Source organism: Branchiostoma lanceolatum, chromosome 11 (assembly GCF_035083965.1).
Source record: "Branchiostoma lanceolatum isolate klBraLanc5 chromosome 11, klBraLanc5.hap2, whole genome shotgun sequence".
Lineage (NCBI taxonomy): Eukaryota > Metazoa > Chordata > Leptocardii > Amphioxiformes > Branchiostomatidae > Branchiostoma > Branchiostoma lanceolatum.
In genome coordinates, this window is record NC_089732.1 from 13,106,796 (window position 1) to 13,125,041 (window position 18,246).

The 18,246-nt window shown below is 48.2% G+C and overlaps 1 protein-coding gene across 1 annotated transcript; it reads right to left on the bottom strand.

Moving 5' to 3' along the window:
* Window positions 1-13,651: 13,651 nt before the first annotated feature.
* On the bottom strand, window positions 13,652-18,019 carry LOC136445163 (NADH dehydrogenase [ubiquinone] 1 alpha subcomplex subunit 7-like). Its single transcript, XM_066443032.1, has 4 exons — window positions 17,900-18,019; window positions 16,892-16,938; window positions 16,188-16,328; window positions 13,652-14,070 (listed from the first exon to the last, which is right to left on the bottom strand). The coding sequence occupies exons 1-4, from the start codon at window positions 17,948-17,950 to the stop codon at window positions 13,974-13,976; spliced, it is 336 nt and encodes a 111-aa protein (XP_066299129.1). The 5' UTR covers window positions 17,951-18,019; the 3' UTR covers window positions 13,652-13,973.
* Between the last annotated feature and the right edge of the window lie 227 nt (window positions 18,020-18,246).

Below are 18,246 nucleotides of genomic sequence, written 5' to 3' on the forward strand. Positions count from 1 at the left end.
GGTCAGAATAACCTAGCCTGGATGCCAGACTGTTTCCAGGGCACACACTAGCCAATTTCTTCCCTCCAGGGTTATTACTAGCCTGGGTGCCATCCTATTTCTACCGGGGCTGGATTCTGGGCTAGGGGCCCTGGAACCGATGATATGGCATATGAATACCCTGGAAACAGCCTGGATTCTGGGCTAACATGTACTGTCTAGTGTAATATCTACAGTCGACTAATAAAAACCTCGGTACGTGTTTGCAGTAAGTCTTCGGACGTGCCCGCTCGAGCGTCTAAAGCACCAACAACATTCGCCTCTCGGCTAGGTTCACATATCAATAATATATCAGCTGTTATACGGGCACAGTTGACAAAATATCTCAGATCATCGTCCCGAAGTGCCGGACGAATTCTCACGCGTTGTTGCTCTCCGTTATCACTGTAACACAAGTCCAAACTATTCCTGCCCCACGGCTACCGAAACACGGCTCCAACAAGTAATTAAGATGTGACAAAAAGATTGTCGAGTTCTCTAGACTACTGGCCAGTACTGGGGATGCTTTTCATAACATTTCGGTTGGACCTCTTCCTTCTAGATTGTTGCGCACGAATTATACATCTAAATAGTCACTAGAGAGAGGGCTATTTTCTTAGTACAACGTTTCAATGTCACTTAAAGTGACAGGTATTTAGAATGATACATTGTCTATTTCCTGTTCCGCTTTAATAAGTTAACACATATACACACACCTGGCCGGCGGAAGCAATGATATAATGTCATGGCCACAGACTTCATTTCATGCTTTCTTACACACGTATTTTGACGACATGTGTTGTTGTCTTTTCGTGACAATCCGTGTATTTCATTTCAAGTTAGGGAGATATCTGGATTCACTCCGAGCGTTCAAATGTGTTGTGATCCTTAAAGGCAACCCAAGCAATATTAGGGCCCAAAAGATTGTAATAAAAAAAATGCTGACATTTCTATGGTAGTGACATTTACTAACTTTGCTTAGCACATTTGCGTAATAACTTCATACTTTTGAGCATTTTAAAACCGCGCAAATTCGTGCCGTACGATGATCCACTTAGTTTTGTGAGCCTACAAAAACTCCGATGTTCGGGCCCTATTATTGCTTGGGCTTCCTTGAAGTTCCGCATCATATTTTTTTCTGTTTGAAGAGAAGTTTTATTCATCATGATCATCTGATACTGACTGTTGTTGGGTTGAACATATCCTAACCTTTGCTTCACTGTTACGATGTTGTCAGTCAGTAACATTCTTTTGGATATGTAGAGAACTTTAAAACACAACCCTTAGATACCCGCAGCATAGCAGTCAAAACGACCATAAAACGCAGACCTTGCAGAACGGCTTTATATAGCAGTCTCGGCAAAATGTTGTGAAACTTTAGGGCTAACCCATTTGATATATTGGAGGGAGGACACAAATGCTGTCTTCAATACTAATTTGATATAACTCATACCTTCATTCTTTATTCAATAATAACGTTGTCGATTGTTTGAAAAACAATATATTGTGGGGTAATGAAAACTTCCTCAAATGCGAAGGTTCAAACCCCGCTCGGGCACGGTTGTGAAGGGTTGCATTCGTTCTTTCGGATGAGGACGTAAAGCCGCCTTGGCCCCGTGTATGGCAAACCCCGCCCGGGCACGGTTATGAAGGGTTGTATTCGTCCTTTCGGATGGAGACGTAAAGCCGCCTTGGCCCCGTGTATGTGTATGGGGGAGCTAGCTTCAGGCGTCAAACCTCATGCACATAAAAGAACCCTACACTCATACCAAGAAGACTCGAGGTGACCCAGTGTGCTTGGCTACAAACGCGAGCAGTAGTAGCCAATCTAGCCTGAATTCAATCAAGCCTCCTGTGACCGCTCGCGGCCCTGTAACCGCCTCGCAACCCAAGAGACTGTTTCCAGGGCCTGCAAAGTGCAAACCAGCTCTAGATCTTCGGCCCTAGGGCCAGCATTGTCTCTACCAGACTAACTACACCGGCTATAGGGAGAATATTTGCCAGGGTTTCACTTCCAGGCTCCGTTAGTCTGTCATACGTCTGTATCTGTATCTGTATAGCCAATATAACCGCCCTTCGGCGTAACACACCACACGTCGGTGAGAAGAAAGGCAATAAAATTAATCTGCTCATTTTCTGAACAAAGGCAGTAGCTTTTGGGTGGCAGATTGGACCCTCTCTCCATAGCCAACTCCCTTTAATACTAGTCACTCTATTTGAGCAATTTCTACTATTTTCCCAGCCATACGCGGGCAGATTGGACATCTCTCCGTAGCCGACTCCCTTAGCATACTATTCACTCAATTTGAGCAATTTCTACTATTTTCTCAGCCATCCGCGGGGCCTGGTAGAGGCTAGGGCAAGCATGCCTAGACGCTAAGAAACTGTCTGTCATCCAGGCTAATCTTCCTGGACCAGCCCCTCTCCCGTTGCCTGTAGATACGGGAGTTTTCTCCAGTGTGTGTGATTTACAGCGCAGCTGGCCGTGAAGGCTGGGAGCTAACGCAAAGTGACAACAGGTTGTCCGGCGGCACATCACAGGGAACACACCACAGGGAACGTGTCGTCAAATGTCAGCTCGGAAACTGGAGACGGTCGTCTTAATTTTCATCTTCACACCACAACTTTATGTAAGACGTGTAAAAGGGGATGGAGAGAGGGGGTTTGGAAGGGTATATGGCATCCCTTTATTCTGATACCCTTTAGCCTACAAAGCTAGTCCTTAATTTAAATGTTCAACCATTCAATAAAAATGCACACATTACACATCTCAAAAAACAAATATACATACAACCAATATGTCAAGTAGATAGAAGTGGAACTGGGATAAAAGTCAAGGGGCAAATCATGCATTAAAGCGAAAATTGCACTCAACTTGACAACTCAAGCTAAAAAAACTTACAACAACGTAGTAGCCTCGCATGGTTATGATATGCAACACCTGAACACTATATTGATCTGGCCAACATCTTTATTAAAGTACATCTTTAGCAAAATGGTAAGATTTAAGAAACTTTCACCGACCACGAGAGTTGGATAGTTGGCAAAGTTTCCAAAAGTACTGTCCCACTTAAAACGGATGTGCAACCTTGTACTTGATTTGCACACCGGCCAAAATTACAAACACACTTGTGCCGTACATCTTCTGCGACAATGTACAGTTCAACATCGTGTGCCAAAAAAGCAACACTTGTTTTTGTCTTGTTCCAATGATACGCTTTTTCTCTGCGCTGTTTTTCTTTTGTTGAAAGAAGGCTGAACAGTTGATGGTGTATACGCTGGGACATTTTGGACGTGATACAATTTCTGTCATTTTGGATGGTGACGTAAAGCCGGCGGCTCTGTGAATGAAGGAGCTTGAGGCATTAGCCTCAAGTGTCAAACCTCTGCACGTAAAAGAACCCAACACACTAATCGAGAAGAGTAGGGGTGACCCGGTGTGCTTGGCCAAAAACGCGAGCCGTAGCGAAGCCGCATTGCACTTCCACTAGCTACTTGTAAAAGCATCATGCTCAAATGAGGATACCTTGAAACGAACGAAACGAACAGTTTCTGAGTAATCTTACGGTGAGTCGGTTGTCAACTGCCCGAGTAATTTACGACCTAATTACGGAGTTGATCGCGTGACAGGTGGGCGGCTGAACGTGCCCTTCCCGGTGTGACATCTCCCAATCTGGTTCGGTTTGGTCACGCATTCCGACCTCTCGTCCCCCAACACGCCAGCCGGCATGTCACAGCACCTCTCCGCTCACCTGAGCACCCAGGGCTGCTTCGGGAAAGATCGAGGAGGCGTCATGTTTAGGACCTTCTCACGACTTTGTTCCGACAACTTCCCAACCACCAAAGTCGGCGCTTGGTTGGGGTTGGAGCCCATCCTATTCTAGTTCCAGTTTATGTCTCTGATCGCATCCAAGCAGAATATGACTTTTCCAACTTTTTAAAATCTATCGGTAGAAATCAATTATCGAAAACGATTTTTAAAACAATTACCTCGTCCACCAACTCCCAACTACAGATGATATTGCTCATGACTAACTCCCGACAATAGTCTGTAGGATGTCGGGAGACCATGGTCGGCTATGAGTCTATCTGTGACAGGATCTTTAGCGTCAGGCGTCGATCAAACCGCTACAATTACACTTGTGGAGAACAGTAGGGGACCAGCTATGGCTGAGAACTTCTTCGTCTCAGGCGCCAAACCTCTGCACGTATAAAATAACCCAACAGGCAACACACGCATAATAGAGAAAAGTAGAGGTGACCCGGTGTGATTGCCTGAAAACGTGAGTCGCAAAAGATCTAAGCATTTTCGGACAGATGAATTTCATACGACACGTGCACGGTTATTTCAAGAATGCCCTCAGTTCGTGATCAGGCCGCATTACCAACACCGCCTAAAAATCTTCCTTATGCGTTCATCTCATATTTTCGTATCGTAAATTCACAGCAGTCGAAACAGAGACTACCGACCGTACGTTTGAGAATGGGTGATAAAAACTATTAAGTATCACACAAATATGCTCACGCCAGAGTAACTATAATCAACTATGACCTGTCTTCTTCATTCGCGTTGCCTGGTCAGATTCAAAATGACTATAGCATATCATAATGACTGCAAACCTAATCAATGACTGCAAACCGTGTCAAGTCAAATCAAACCAGTGACGTCACAATTCAAGATGGCGGCCACCACACATACCAACGGTTCCAACAAAGGTTTTGCTACGCAAACCTGTAATAAAGTCATTAAATCGGACATTTCCCCATCACAGCTTCACTAGAACTGTTCTTCTGGCAGAGACGAGAGTTACAGAATCACTGCCAAGTTCAAAGCCGAGCCGACCCTGAGCAGCCAGCGAGCCGAGTTGTTTCTTTTGTGTGACGCTCGCGTGCATCTCGCACGTGTGGAGAAAATTGCGTGAAAATCCCAATCGCCCCTCGGGTCAGCCCTTCTACCGTCCTCCCCCCGGATCTGTGCGTCCGGACAGCTTTGCCTCATTTGTAAGATACCAGGGAGGGACGGGACCCTGGTCGACGGGCGGGGTCGCCGTTTCACCCGTGCGTGCCTCCGACAGGTGCGCCCCAAATTGCTTTCTTCACCGAAGACAAGCGAAGGAAGATCGCGTTTCCCTACACATACCATCCTTTATTTTCTTCACACGGGAAAACGGCGAAGCAAACTGGCCAACCGATTAACGTACACCATATATTTACGTCCTCTTACACCGTCGTTTAATCGTAAACCTCAAACATCTACATCTGCCAAAATCAACAAACATTCCAAAGTCAAACTTCACTTTGAGTATGTACAAAGTAGCAAACGTAAAACCCTCCGTGTGATCTCTTGATAGCAAGCCAAACGAAGAAGTGGATGGTAAAGCAATACAACAGAGAACGGGTGGGAAGAGAGAGCGTCAACTTGAGAGTTGAGTGTTGTCAAGGCGACAGGAATGCGTGACGAATCTGGGATCAGCTTTGTGAAGCGGTGCCGACATCAATAACACGGACACTGATACCCGAGCGGTGGGGTCTTCCGTGACCTGTGCTTGCCCTCACCGCTACCAGACAGCTGGTCACCTTTAATTACTTACCGGGAGAGTGAATGAGACAATGGCACAGATGGTTACCTCTAATGGTTGCAGTTATTATAAATATCGGTAGATGGCGCTCTAAACTAAACAGAAGGTTTTGGCGGGAAACATGGCTCGAGGTTCAACATTGTTTGGAACGTTGAGTGATCCTATATCATTATTAATTGATAATTGCCTATTGTCTGTATTCGCCACATAACTAGTTGTGGTTCATCAGAATTTGTTGCTTCTTTTTAATTATACCTTTTCATGTACTGTATATCTTTACCCATGGCATACTGTTTATACCCCCATTCCACTTGGACGGCGCTCTCACCGCGCTCTCACGGCGACCTCATTTTGGCCAGATCGCCGTGAAAGCGCCGACAGCGCGGCGAGAGCGCCATTGGGAGCGCCGACAGCGCGGCGAGAGCGCCGACAGCGCGGCGAGAGCGCCATTGAGAGCGCCGACAGCGCGGCGAGAGCGCCATGCGCGCCGTCACCTCGGCGATGGTTTTGAACATGCTCAAAACCTTCGCCGTGAGAGCGCCGAGGATGGCGATCAAAAAACGAGCGCCGAGAGAGCGCCGAGAGAGCGCGGAGCGAGCGCGGTGAGCGCCGTGAGCGCGCCGTGAGATCGCGGTGAGCGCCGTGAGAGCGCCCAAGGTGGGATCAGAGGGCCGCAGCGAGCGCTCAAGGAACGCAGCGAGCGCTCTATGAGGATTGAATGGTCTTAACTGTAGTACAAACAAATTTAATTCTTCAAGTGGTGTATCTTGAATTTCTGGCAATTTTGTGGTCAAATCATAGTTTTTGCTTGTGGGTAATACAAATCGACGAATAACTACAAGTACTTGCTTACATTCAAATAAAATTCCCTCCAAGCTTAAGTTTTATTGCCAGTGATTCAAAATGTGTTTCAAAATTCTGTGATTTACGTTTCTATTATAACGTAGAATGATAAAATATATTTATTGCAAACAGTTTACATGACAGACAACACAGAAAAAACAAGTTTAACATACATATATTACTTAAGACACACACTGAGCGACCGTGCAGCGACTAGAATTGTATCTGTTTTCCCCTTGATTTTATCATTCAAATATGATGCAAGAGGTAAAGGACACAGAGCAGACCACCTAATCACCACACAGGAGGATAGGACTGCTGAGAACGAACACTTGAAGACGGTTCTCTCCATTTCAGGATACACGAAATGGGCATGGCAGTCTCCGGGCAGGAACAAACTTACGCCGCACCCTAGGACTCGCTCCGACACCAGACCCAAGGGACATGTGACCCTGCCCTTTGTCGCGGGCGTCACGGAAGCCATTTCAAGGAAGATCAGGAAGGCAGGGGTGGCAGTCCACAGCAGACCGCACACCACCATCAGGAGACTTTTGGTTGCCCCCAAGGACAAAGATTCACCAGAGGACAAATGTGGGGTCGTATTGTTATGTAGCGATAACAAGGCTAAGAGAGGCACAGCCGCACACACGGAGATGGACTTCAGACTGACTCCGGACCGCATGGTCGGAGGTTTATTAATCAGGGACAGTGCCCTAACTCGTCCCAGATGTCAATTATGTCATCCCCCCATATTTGGTGAATACTACACTGGCCCTCCCCTAATCTGGAGGCGTCCCGACTCCACAGTTTAATGACAGGGAGCCGGCGGACATGGCGGAGGCGATAGCCACGGGTTGGCTGAACGAAAGAGCAACAATAACAATAACAACCGAGCAAGGCTAACGTAGTACGCAATGGGAGGTCACACGTGGGCACAAGATACATGGAAAATAAACAATAGGCATCTAACAAACAATGCAAAAGAATAAGGTCGCTATTACAAGAGCGGTAGTACAAAACTACAATATCGTACACTCCATACACTAACACATGTATACAGAAGTAGTGTCCTTCATGAACACAACATGGCAATGGCGGTACAAGCTCAATATTACAAGTTTCTTACATGGAAGCAACAAAAATACAAATAATAAAAGAAAATGGTAGGGTACAAATGGCCATACAATTCATGTGTCGTCCGATCATTGAGAGTGCTTTGAGAAATCTAGTGTCTTTTGGCGGAATTGAGTTCATTAATTATAGTCCAAGTCCATAAAGAGGGTAGGGGGTCTGCTGATGCGGCCGGATCGCGTTCTGACGGCTGGTGCGGGAACGGCTGGCAGCTGGACAGGAACGGGAGCGGGAGGTGGAGGGTCGGGCTGGGCGGCAGGTAGATCAGGTGGGCGGAGGTGATGTTGCTGCAGGAAGCCTGCGAAGCCAAGGTGTCCTGCGTCGGGTAGACGACGTCTGTTGTCGGGTGCGGCAGCGGGTGGTGCTGGCAGGAGTCGGCGGGTAGGAGCGATGTACGGCTTTAGTCTGTTGTGATGGACTACTTGTTGGCGCTGGCGACCGGTGTCATGTTGTATACGATACAGGATGGGCGCTGGCTCACCGGGTGGTAGGGTGGCAATGACCGTGAACGGTCCAGTCCAAGGCAGACGTAGTTTGTAGAGTGCGGAAGGTGGATGGTGAAGCCAGACGCGATCGCCGACTCTGTACTGGTGGTAGTTGACACGGGGGGCTTGTTGTTGGTCTTGTGTCTGATGGGACTGGGCGATGGCGTCGCGGACTGACGTGATGGCTGTTGTCAGGTCGGCCAGGTGAGCTGTCGTGGCAGGTAGCCGACAGGCGACGTCCACTGGTAGGCGGGCTTCTCGGCCGTGGACAAGGTAGAATGGAGAGCGCTTGGTGGTGGTGTGGAGGCTGGTGTTGTAGGCCAGGGCGACGTGGGGTAGGATTCTGTCCCAGTCGTTCTCGCGCCCTGCTAAACACTTCGCAAGTATGTCTTTCATCGTTCGATTAAATCGCTCGACTTGGCCGTCGCCCTGTGGGTGGTAGGGCGAAGTGCGCGACTTACGAATTCCAAGTCGGGTGCAGAGTTCGGAGATGAGGTGGGATTCATACTGTGGCCCCTGGTCGGAATGGAGTTGATCAGGTACGCCGTGTTGTCCGATGAAATCTCGGAAGAGCTTGTCCGCGACGGTGGCGGCGTCCTGTCTGGGGATGGCGTATAGATTCACGTATTTACTAAAGACGTCTGACACCACCAGGACGTACTTGTTGCCGGCCGTCGATAGAGGCATGTACGTGATGTCGGTGGCGACAGTCTCGAATGGACGGGTTGCCACGATGTGACGGAATGGCGCTCGCGGTGTCGGCACGGGTGGGCGGCGCTGCTGGCAGGAGGCACATTCACGACAATAACGAGCGACGTCCAACGTCATACCGGGCCAGTAGAACCTGTCCCGTGCGCGGCGCAGGGTGCGGGCAGGACCAAAGTGTCCGGTTGTGGTGTCGTCGTGGAGCGATGGTAGCACACGATCGGCCAGGGCGCGGGGCAACACTAGTTGTGGTGCGGCTGTCGGTGGTAAGTCCGTGGGTTGGCGGTATAGCAGATCGTCCTTAAGAAACAGCGAGTCGAACTCGTGGTGGTAGGCGAGAAGGTCACGGCGCCTGTCTCGTGCTGCGAGGACTGGAGGTTGACCTGCGCCGTCCTGGAGCCAACGACGAACTTCGCGGAGGGTGGTGTCGTTTAGTTGCGCCTCCAGGAAGTCGATGGCAGGTGTCGTGGCGAGGTGGGTGGAACGAACGTGCGCCGCTGTAGGCTGGTCACCGTAATCACGGTCACGATCGTCGTCAGAGTCTGTCGCTTCCTGAGCTTCCGCGTAGGAAGGCACATCAGGTGCGGGTGCTGCTACATTAAATCCATGGTCTTCACGAGCGTTCACCGCCGCCTGAGCTTCCGCGTAGGAAGGCACACCAGGGGCGGGCGTGGAGACTGGAGGGGGCGGAACCTCCGCGCGGCTAGGGGCATCCCGTAGGATGACGTCCTCTGCGTCGGCAGGTGTCGGCGAAGGTGGGCGGCGCGACAGGGCGTCGGCGTCATTGTTTATGCATCCAGGGCGATACTGGATGTCGAACTCGTAAGTACTGAGTTCGATGGCCCACCTGGTGCGTCTGTCCTGTGTTATGCCGTCTCCAAGGGGAGTGTCTCTGCATGACAACAGGGGGCGGTGGTCCGTTGATAACTGGAACTGGCGTCCGTACAGGTATGGTCGGAACTGTCGGATGGCCCACACCGCTGCCCAGAACTCGCGATCGTAGGTGCTCCAGCGTCGCTGTGTTTTAGAGAGAGTCTTACTGGCGTACGCTACGACGCGCCGGGTGGTGCCGTGGTCCTGCGTCAGGACGGCGCCAATGCCGAAGGTGGACGCGTCGGTAGCCAGGTAAAACTCTCTGCTAAAGTCTGGGAACGCGAGTAGGGGTGGGCTGGTTAGCTGCGTCTTCAGGTGTTCGAAGGCGGTTTGGCAGGCTGGTGTCCATTTGAAACGGTGGTTCTTGTCTGTCAGCCTCACCAGGGGTTCAGCTACAGTTGCAAATCCTGGCACGAATTTGCGGTAGAAGGAGGCAAGTCCGAGGAAAGACCTCGCGTCCTTCTGGCATGTTGGTGTAGGCCAGTCTCGGACCCTGCATGTATTCGCGGGGTCAGGCGCGACACCGTGTCTGGACACCACATGGCCGAGAAATGTCACTTCCTGCTGGGCGAAGCGGCACTTTGCCGGGTTGAACTTCAGACCGGCCCGTCGGAATCGTGTAAACACCTCCTGTAGTGCATGAAGATGGTCATCAAATGTCCGGGTGAATACCACGATATCGTCGAGGTAGGCGAGACAGACGTCCCAACCTACGCCGGCTAGACAAAGTTGAACTAGACGTTGAAATGTGGCCCCACTGTTCATCAAACCGAACGGGAGTCTTTTGAACTGCCATAAATTGTCTGATGTAATAAACGCAGTCTTGTGGCGGTCGTCTGGGTGGACTGGTACCTGCCAGTAAGCACTTCTCATGTCTAAAGTACTGAAGTAGCACGAGCCGGCCATAGCGTCAAGTGTGTCGTCGATGCGCGGCAGGGGGTGGGCGTCGGGGACTGTGACGGCGTTCAGCTTACGGTAATCGACGCAGAAACGAGGACTGCCGTCCTTCTTGGTGACGATTACGACGGGGGAAGCCCACGGGCTCGTGCTGGGCTCGATGACGTCGTGGTCGAGCATCTCGGCAATTTGGTTACGTAAGGCCTCTCGGCGATGGACGGGCGTGCGATATGGGCGTTGTTTGATTGGGGCGGCGTCGCCGGTGTCTATACGGTGCTGCACTAAATCGGTGCGGCCAAGGTCAAAGGAACCAGTAGAAAAACAGTCACGGTTTGCCTCTAAGCAATCTGAAAGTTCTTGCAATTGTGGTGGGGGAAGATCAATGTCGGACAGGTCGATGACTGGTAGAGACGTTTTGGGGACACGTACCTTGGCCTTTTGCGTTGGCGGGATGACGGGTAAGGTGTCGGCGGCGTCTGCGATGGTGTAGGCGGCATCAGGGTCAGAAGTGGCGTGGAATTGTCCAATGTTGATTCTCTCCGGGATTCGGACGGGATGATTGTTTGTGTTGAGGACCTGTACCATGGAACATCCCTGCTGGACATTAGCTACTGTCCGGGCGGTCGCCACTCCATCATAAGTAACGCGACGTGGGTCTGGCTCAAATACACCGACAAAGTCACATGGGGGAACTCCGCGGGATGAAGATAGCCTCACTGGGACTTTGGAGACAGAATTCGGCGGCAAGACAGTAGTACGACATACAAAGGCGTCCGACACAGGAGGGGCTAATGGCGGCCGCGACAGCAGGGGTACAGATGAAGATCCTATCTTTGCAGTGCCGGACGTAGGATTAATGGCAATGTTGTGGGAACGGCAGAATGGCCATCCAAGAATCACATCGTTAGTGGACTGCCGCATGACATGAAAGAGTTCAACCGCTGAGATGGTACCCAGATGGACATGTGCTTGTAATGTTCCCACGATCTTAAGCTTGTCGCCATTGACGGAACGGACGGTTGTAGTGGATTGAGTCAATGGCAGATATCGTAGGGTGGGAGAACGGAGCCGAAAAGTGTCACTAATGATGGATATACACGAACCTGTGTCAAGAAGAGCTTGGGTTGGTGCGCCTTGGAGTTCAATGTCAATAAAAGGGGAACAGTCTGGGGTCGGGTTGGGCTGGGGAAAAGCTGGCTGCTGGCGCGCGCAGTCAGCTACTGTCCGTTTCCCTGGGGTGGGGACGGGCAGTCGAAGGCGTAATGGCCGAACCCTCCGCAGTTATGGCATTGCTCGTCTGGTCGGACGGGGCGACGCGGACGTCGTGGCGTACGGCGTCGGTTCTCCGAGCGGGGAGGGTCGTCGTTGCGACGGCCGCTGTCTCGTCGGGCGGGCGGTGGTCCAGGGTCATCTTGGTGGTCACGGGCGCGACGGTCGGACTGTCGCTGGCTGCCGGCCTGGGACTGGAGAAGGTCGACGACTTCTGACAGTTTCGACGCCAGCGTGGCGACGGTGGCGGTCAGGTCCGGTGTCGGCGCCCTGGTGGAGGTCACCCTGGCCGCGGTGTGGTCGGGCATGGCGTACTGGACGTCACGAGCAGCGGTGTGGCGGGCTTGTTCGCAGATGGCGGCTTGGCGGGTGGCTGCGTCAATGTCGGCGGGGCCGAACTCCATCACCCGGATTTTCAAGTCTTGGTCGAGGCCGGCCAAGAACCTGTCGAGGGACATGTGGGCCCGCCCGGCGTCGTTGAAATCGTCGTAGGCCAGCCTTACTAGCCGCTTGATCTCGGCGGCGTAGACCGAGAGGCTTTCCGCCGGGCGCCTTGGCCTTGCGTTGGCCGCCCGACGGAACTCCTCCAGCAACTGTGGGCGGCCGAAGGGCCCGACCATGGCCGCTCGCAGGAGGTCAAGGTTGGCCTTGGTCGCATCCGGAAGTTCGGTATAGTAGCCGAACGCTGCGCCGGTGAGGTAGGTGGGGAGGTGGCGCAGCTTCGCTGGGTCGTCCAGTTGCTGGGACTCGGCCCAGACATCAAACTGCTGGCTCCAGAGCTGGAAATCGTCGCTCCCGTCGAAGGACGGGGGGAGTCTGGAACGTTGTGCGGCTGCCATGGCGTGGATGAAAATATACTCGGAAGTATAGGCCGCTGCCACCAATTGTTATGTAGCGATAACAAGGCTAAGAGAGGCACAGCCGCACACACGGAGATGGACTTCAGACTGACTCCGGACCGCATGGTCGGAGGTTTATTAATCAGGGACAGTGCCCTAACTCGTCCCAGATGTCAATTATGTCATCCCCCCATATTTGGTGAATACTACAGTATACCACCTCTCGTGTGAGGACTGTGACGCCCAGTACGTGGGTGAGACGGAAAGGGCCCTTAAGAAGAGGCTCACCGAGCACAAGAGAGACTCCTCCCCGGTGGCACAGCACATGAAGGCTCATAAACACAAACTTGAACAGAACGTCTCCATACTTGACAGAGAGAGCAGGTGGTTCGAGCGGGGGGTTAAAGAAGCCGTACACATTAGATCCCGGTCCCCCTCTTTGAACCGCGACCAAGGCCGCCACCGTCTCCCCCCCATCTACAATACTCTCGTGTCACGTGACCTAGTGACCTCTCGTAGGTCACGTGACAACCCAACTCAGAGCTGATGAAGGAGTGGTGGATGCCACCCGAAAGCTACTCAAGCTGCAATATTTTAGTTGTGAGTATCAGTTTAATTCCTCAATATTTCTAAGGTAAAGGTATGACTGAGAAGACAACAAAGCACAAAAAAACGTAACAAAAATTCTTTCTTTATGTCTGGAATTCGTTGAGTGATGTGAAATCTTTAAAAAGTTGCTGACATTTGACATTTTGGTCGCGCTGAGAGCGCGCAAGGGTCGCCGTAGAGATTCCACTTGAGCACGTTTTCCAGGAGTTCGGCGCTCTCACGGCGCTCTTGACCATTTTAGGTCGCCCTGAGAGCGCTGTGAGAGCGCCGTCCAAGTGGAATGGCTCCAGCAAGCTTTTTTCAATGGACCAACCAATCATCAATCAAATATAAGGTCAAACAATTAGCAAACTAACCAACCAACCAATCACAAACAAGAACAGTAACTCAATCAGCAGATGGCTAAAGAGGTTCATGATATGAGTAATTTCTCTTTATTTTCTAGTACATGTAGTTGTAACTTTGAAACTTTTTCACACCATAGGCAACTATACATATTTCTGTTCAATGGTCTTCAACACCCCCAAGAAGTGTTGTGATTCTGTTTTGTATTCACATTGTTGTTGGGACAATTGTACACACAAGCACAATGTAAGAACGACAAAAGAAAATTCATCCAAATTGTGGTTTGATTTAACAAGACTGTTTTGATACAGAGTTGAACACAGTCATTTCAAAACAATGAATTTCCATATTTCTGTGTTTGTTTATGTTTATGTTTATGTTTACTGCAGTGGCGGCATCTCCTTCCATGTGTAGGACAGTCCGCCCCCAGGAGGAATAGGTGGTCTCTTGTCCTTTTGGGGAGCGGCTTCTTCAGTGCTGTAGTAGGAACAATACAGACAGAAGGACAACTGAATAAAAAGACTCTTTTTACACAACCAAGAGATTTATCCCACCGACGTTTCGGTGACCATCTGTCACCTTCTTCAAGGCAATTCTGACTGGTTCGCATAGTAATGCAGCACAGGTTATGCTGCTTACACATAATGAGATGCATTCCCAAACGCAAAATATTTACATATGTACAATCACAGGAGATGACATCACTATGCGGTCCCAAACGTACAGAAGTGTAACACATACACAACTATCGATCAAAAAACAATGCAATTTCTTAAGGGACCGCATCCTTAAGAAATAGATAATAGAAAGACAACTGTTTTAGAGATGGCTATTTATAAATGATAAGGCAGAACATTAGTGACAAGTCAGTATGTGCAGCTATGGCTGTGTATATTCTATAGAGAACTTTCACATTCCAGTCTAAATAAACGATATTGACTTATTCATTGATTGATTGTAGTCTCTACCAGACTAACTACGCCGGCTATAGGGAGAATATTTGCCGGGGGACTTCGAGGGTATCATTCGCAGGCGTTGCAAATTTGACCCTCTCTCCGTTGCCGACTCCCTTTATACAATTGACTCTTTTGGGCCAATTTCTACTATTTTCCCAGCGACCCGCAGAGGCTGGTAGAGCCTAGAATGATACCCTCGATGGCCAAAGTCCCCCGGCAAATATTCTCCCTATAGCCAGCGCAGTTAGTCTGGTAGAGACTAACCCCCATATTGGTATCCCTGTTTGCATGAACAGCAGATCAAGCATTTTTTCTAAATCTAAAGCTCTTCTGACCCTCGCAAGTAACACTGTACTACAACTCAAAGAAAAGAACACCAGAAGAAGAATTAAAAACCTATTGATAAAACACAACAATGCTGTGAACAGTTGAGATTCAATCCACTGAAATGCAAATAGGGACACCAACATCGCAGTCAGCACATGCCTGCTTTATTGATATGTGTGAAAACACACTACAAGACATGATAAGCTTGTGATAGCCTGTTTAATTTTTGCAGATATAAAATACCATCTAGTATCTACTACAGGTTTCAGAATTGTTGTGTAATAGTGGGCCCAGGGGTTATTTGCAAGATATACTATTAAGAGTTGCAGTTAACAACTATTCTGTGTCTGTCATCATATCTCCACTTTATACACTCCTGACTCTCACAAACATACGGATGTGTTTATGGTCTTAAACTTTTGGAACAAAATTTCCAGCACAAAATAGAAAATGGAATATACCCATCACCAAGAGTCATTCAAGGCAAGCTCTTCCCTGTTTAAAAATAGCTACTAAAATCATTGCTTGTGTTTCGCTCAATTAGCTTTTGTCTACATAAAAACAATGGAGGGTCCACACAAGAGGAGCTGTATTTATTATGACTGGAAGGCAGTGAAAAATGATACTGAAAATAAAGTTCAATTAGTGGATATGAACACTTGTTTGACGTCTTTTGTAGAGTTTGTTTGATGTGGGTTTGAGCAGAGTTAAGTATGTAAAAAACAAACAAAAGGAATGAGTGTTTTTCCTAACCAGCTGCTGTCTTCGTGAATAGGTCTAAGTGGTCAACATTGTGCCAGTGACAAGGATGGTCCACTAAGTACAGTGAGTACTTGACAATTAGTACTTGACAAGCATCCCGTAGTAAAAAGATCTATTCAAATATTGATAACTTGGGCCTATACTCTCCAAGCAGAGGTTAGGGTTCGGCTTGTATTAGATATCTTTTTAGGCATTTTTATTCAGGCTTTTTTGTCAGGTTTTCATTTTGTGCATCAGCCAACGGACGACAACAAGAAAACCTGACAAAGTAGAAAGCCTGATAAAAACGCATAAAAAGACGTCCAAAATAATTTGCAACCTGACCTCTGCTTGGAGAGTTGGCCCTATGACTCAGTACATTATTACAAACACCAGAAGATGTGTACAGAAATGTAACACTCTAAAAGGCTTTCCAACTCGCGTTTCAGTCCTGATTCCTAAACATGACAACAGTTTATGGTAAAGATTGACAACTAGAATCTGGACGCATGGGTGCACTTCTCACAAATTCTGCAAGGTGTCTCTTCTACACAAGGAAAAATGCAGTACCTTTCTCCCTCTGCGATGAGTTTTGTCTGTCCGTAGACCACCTCGGGAGGAGCCATCAGTCGACGCCCATCCCTGGTGAGGTAGTAGTTATCTGACAACTTGTGACTGATGCCTCCGGGGAGGTTGGCTGGAGGGGGCGATCTGGGAAAGATTATGGTCAAAGCTACAGTAAAAAATCATAACCTTACGCCTATGGAGAAGGTAAAGAGGCTTGTGTCCATTCTATTTTTAGCCTCCTACATTTGCTGCCCTGATATTTAAAGGGTAGCGAGTGTAGGAGCCCCGGTAGTAATTTTAGCTCCAGTTCCCTGCCAAACAGTCCGGCACCCGTCCCTAATTAAACATTTGGCCCTGATGTCAGAAGTCTGTTCAAGTATGGGATATTCAATTCATATGTGAAGTACTGTAAATGCGTTTAAGTTCGTGTGGTTTTTATTTCGCAACAGTGCTATAGTCACATACAGCTACAGTATCAGATAAAAATGTTTGCGGTGGCTTTAAGGTTGCGGTGAAATGGTCGCCGCGAAAACCACGAACATAAAACCACCACAAACATTTCTGCATTTACAGTATTCTGCTAACTCCACTTTTCCTACCAGTCATTTGAATTCCCCGGATGTAAACAAAAACAGTGATCGCTCGTATTATTCTTTTGAGCCTAAATAGCGTGAAACTGTTAAACTGGTTTGAACTGCTTTTTTCACCTGGTGGTCATGTCCTCTGCATATCGCAACTGCAACTGCCGAGACCCCTGAAACAGCAGATAGAAACAAAATCCTTAAGACTCATGATAGAAACAAAATCATATGCATTATCACTCATCTGTAATTTGACTTAAAGGCACCCAGAGCATTTTATGGCTTGAAACTGGAAATATTCTAGTTGCTGTAATCTTTATGAAATTGACATTTAATGCCACTGTTTTGCCATTTGCATGCGGATTTCTTATCAAAAGTGCTAAAAAAATAAGCTGCATTGTGACCTATTAGTTTCAAGCGCCTAGTGTTAATAGACCGATACCGTCAAAACATAGAAATGCAAAATTAAAACATAAAGATGCAAATATTTGACGGACATGCAGTCACTCGCTCATTGGTCGAACCGCTAAATGTAGTGGACAGTCAGGATCAGACTATTAGGGCTTGGATTTTCTATCAGTTCTCACCACACAACGACATCATATCTTTGCTCCTTTAATGTCGATATGTAATGGTATAGTGTTATTGAAACTTACTATGTGTAGGAATGACTAGAAATTGGAGTTTTTTTATTCAAGTTTCAAGCGTCATAAAATGCTCTGGATGCCTTTAAAGTTTTTAAATGTTCATATTAGACCCGTCTAAGTAAAGAAGTCCACACCATGTAAACAACTTTCACAACAAATCACTGTGTTGTCTTTTGTCAACTGTCTTTCGTGCTACGTTTCTGAAAGGTGATTTGCTAGCTTGTGATACATTATCCCCCCAACGACCTGGAGGTCAAGAGACTAGGCAGGTAGGTAGGTAGGTAACGTTAGGATACAAAGAACATACTGATAAAATATATTCGTCCTTCAAGCCCCCCTCCCCCTTTCTTGCCAAAGAATTATTTGTATAATTTTTGAAAACAGTGAAACGTGGCTGAAGCTACATCGCAAATCAGAAAATAGTTTTTCAATGCTATATCTATATGACTATACAGAATATAAACCGCCAGAAAAACGCAATATTTACCCCTGCGAGCAAGTTTCGTAGCGCCCTGATGAACGGGCTAGCAGTCGCCATCTTGGACGTTACAATGTCAGGGAGAGACCGTTACTGTTTCATAACAAAGGCAGTGATGTTTTGATTGTTTCAATTAATGACTTGTATGAATCAAGCGTATGAAGTGAAATCATTTTTTCTTTACAAAAATGATTTTTTGACAAAAAATTACTTTATGTTTAATATTTTAGACAATTTACATAAGATGTAAAATGAAATGGTTTGTCCCCTTTTCTTGACCTGTGAGTTCACTAGTTACAACCAATACAGATTTTAGGGGTGGTTGCTCCTATGATGGATGACAAGTGCTGTGCTCT

Coding starts and splice junctions, on each gene's coding strand:
- LOC136445163 (XM_066443032.1), bottom strand. CDS start 17,950: ATGGCGACTGCTAGCCCGTTCATCAGGGCGCTACGAAACTTGCTCGCA. Junction 16,939..17,899: donor TACGAAACTTGCTCGCAGGG/GTAAATATTGCG, acceptor CTGCTGTTTCAG/GGGTCTCGGCAGTTGCAGTT. Junction 14,071..16,187: donor CTCATCGCAGAGGGAGAAAG/GTACTGCATTTT, acceptor TTCCTACTACAG/CACTGAAGAAGCCGCTCCCC.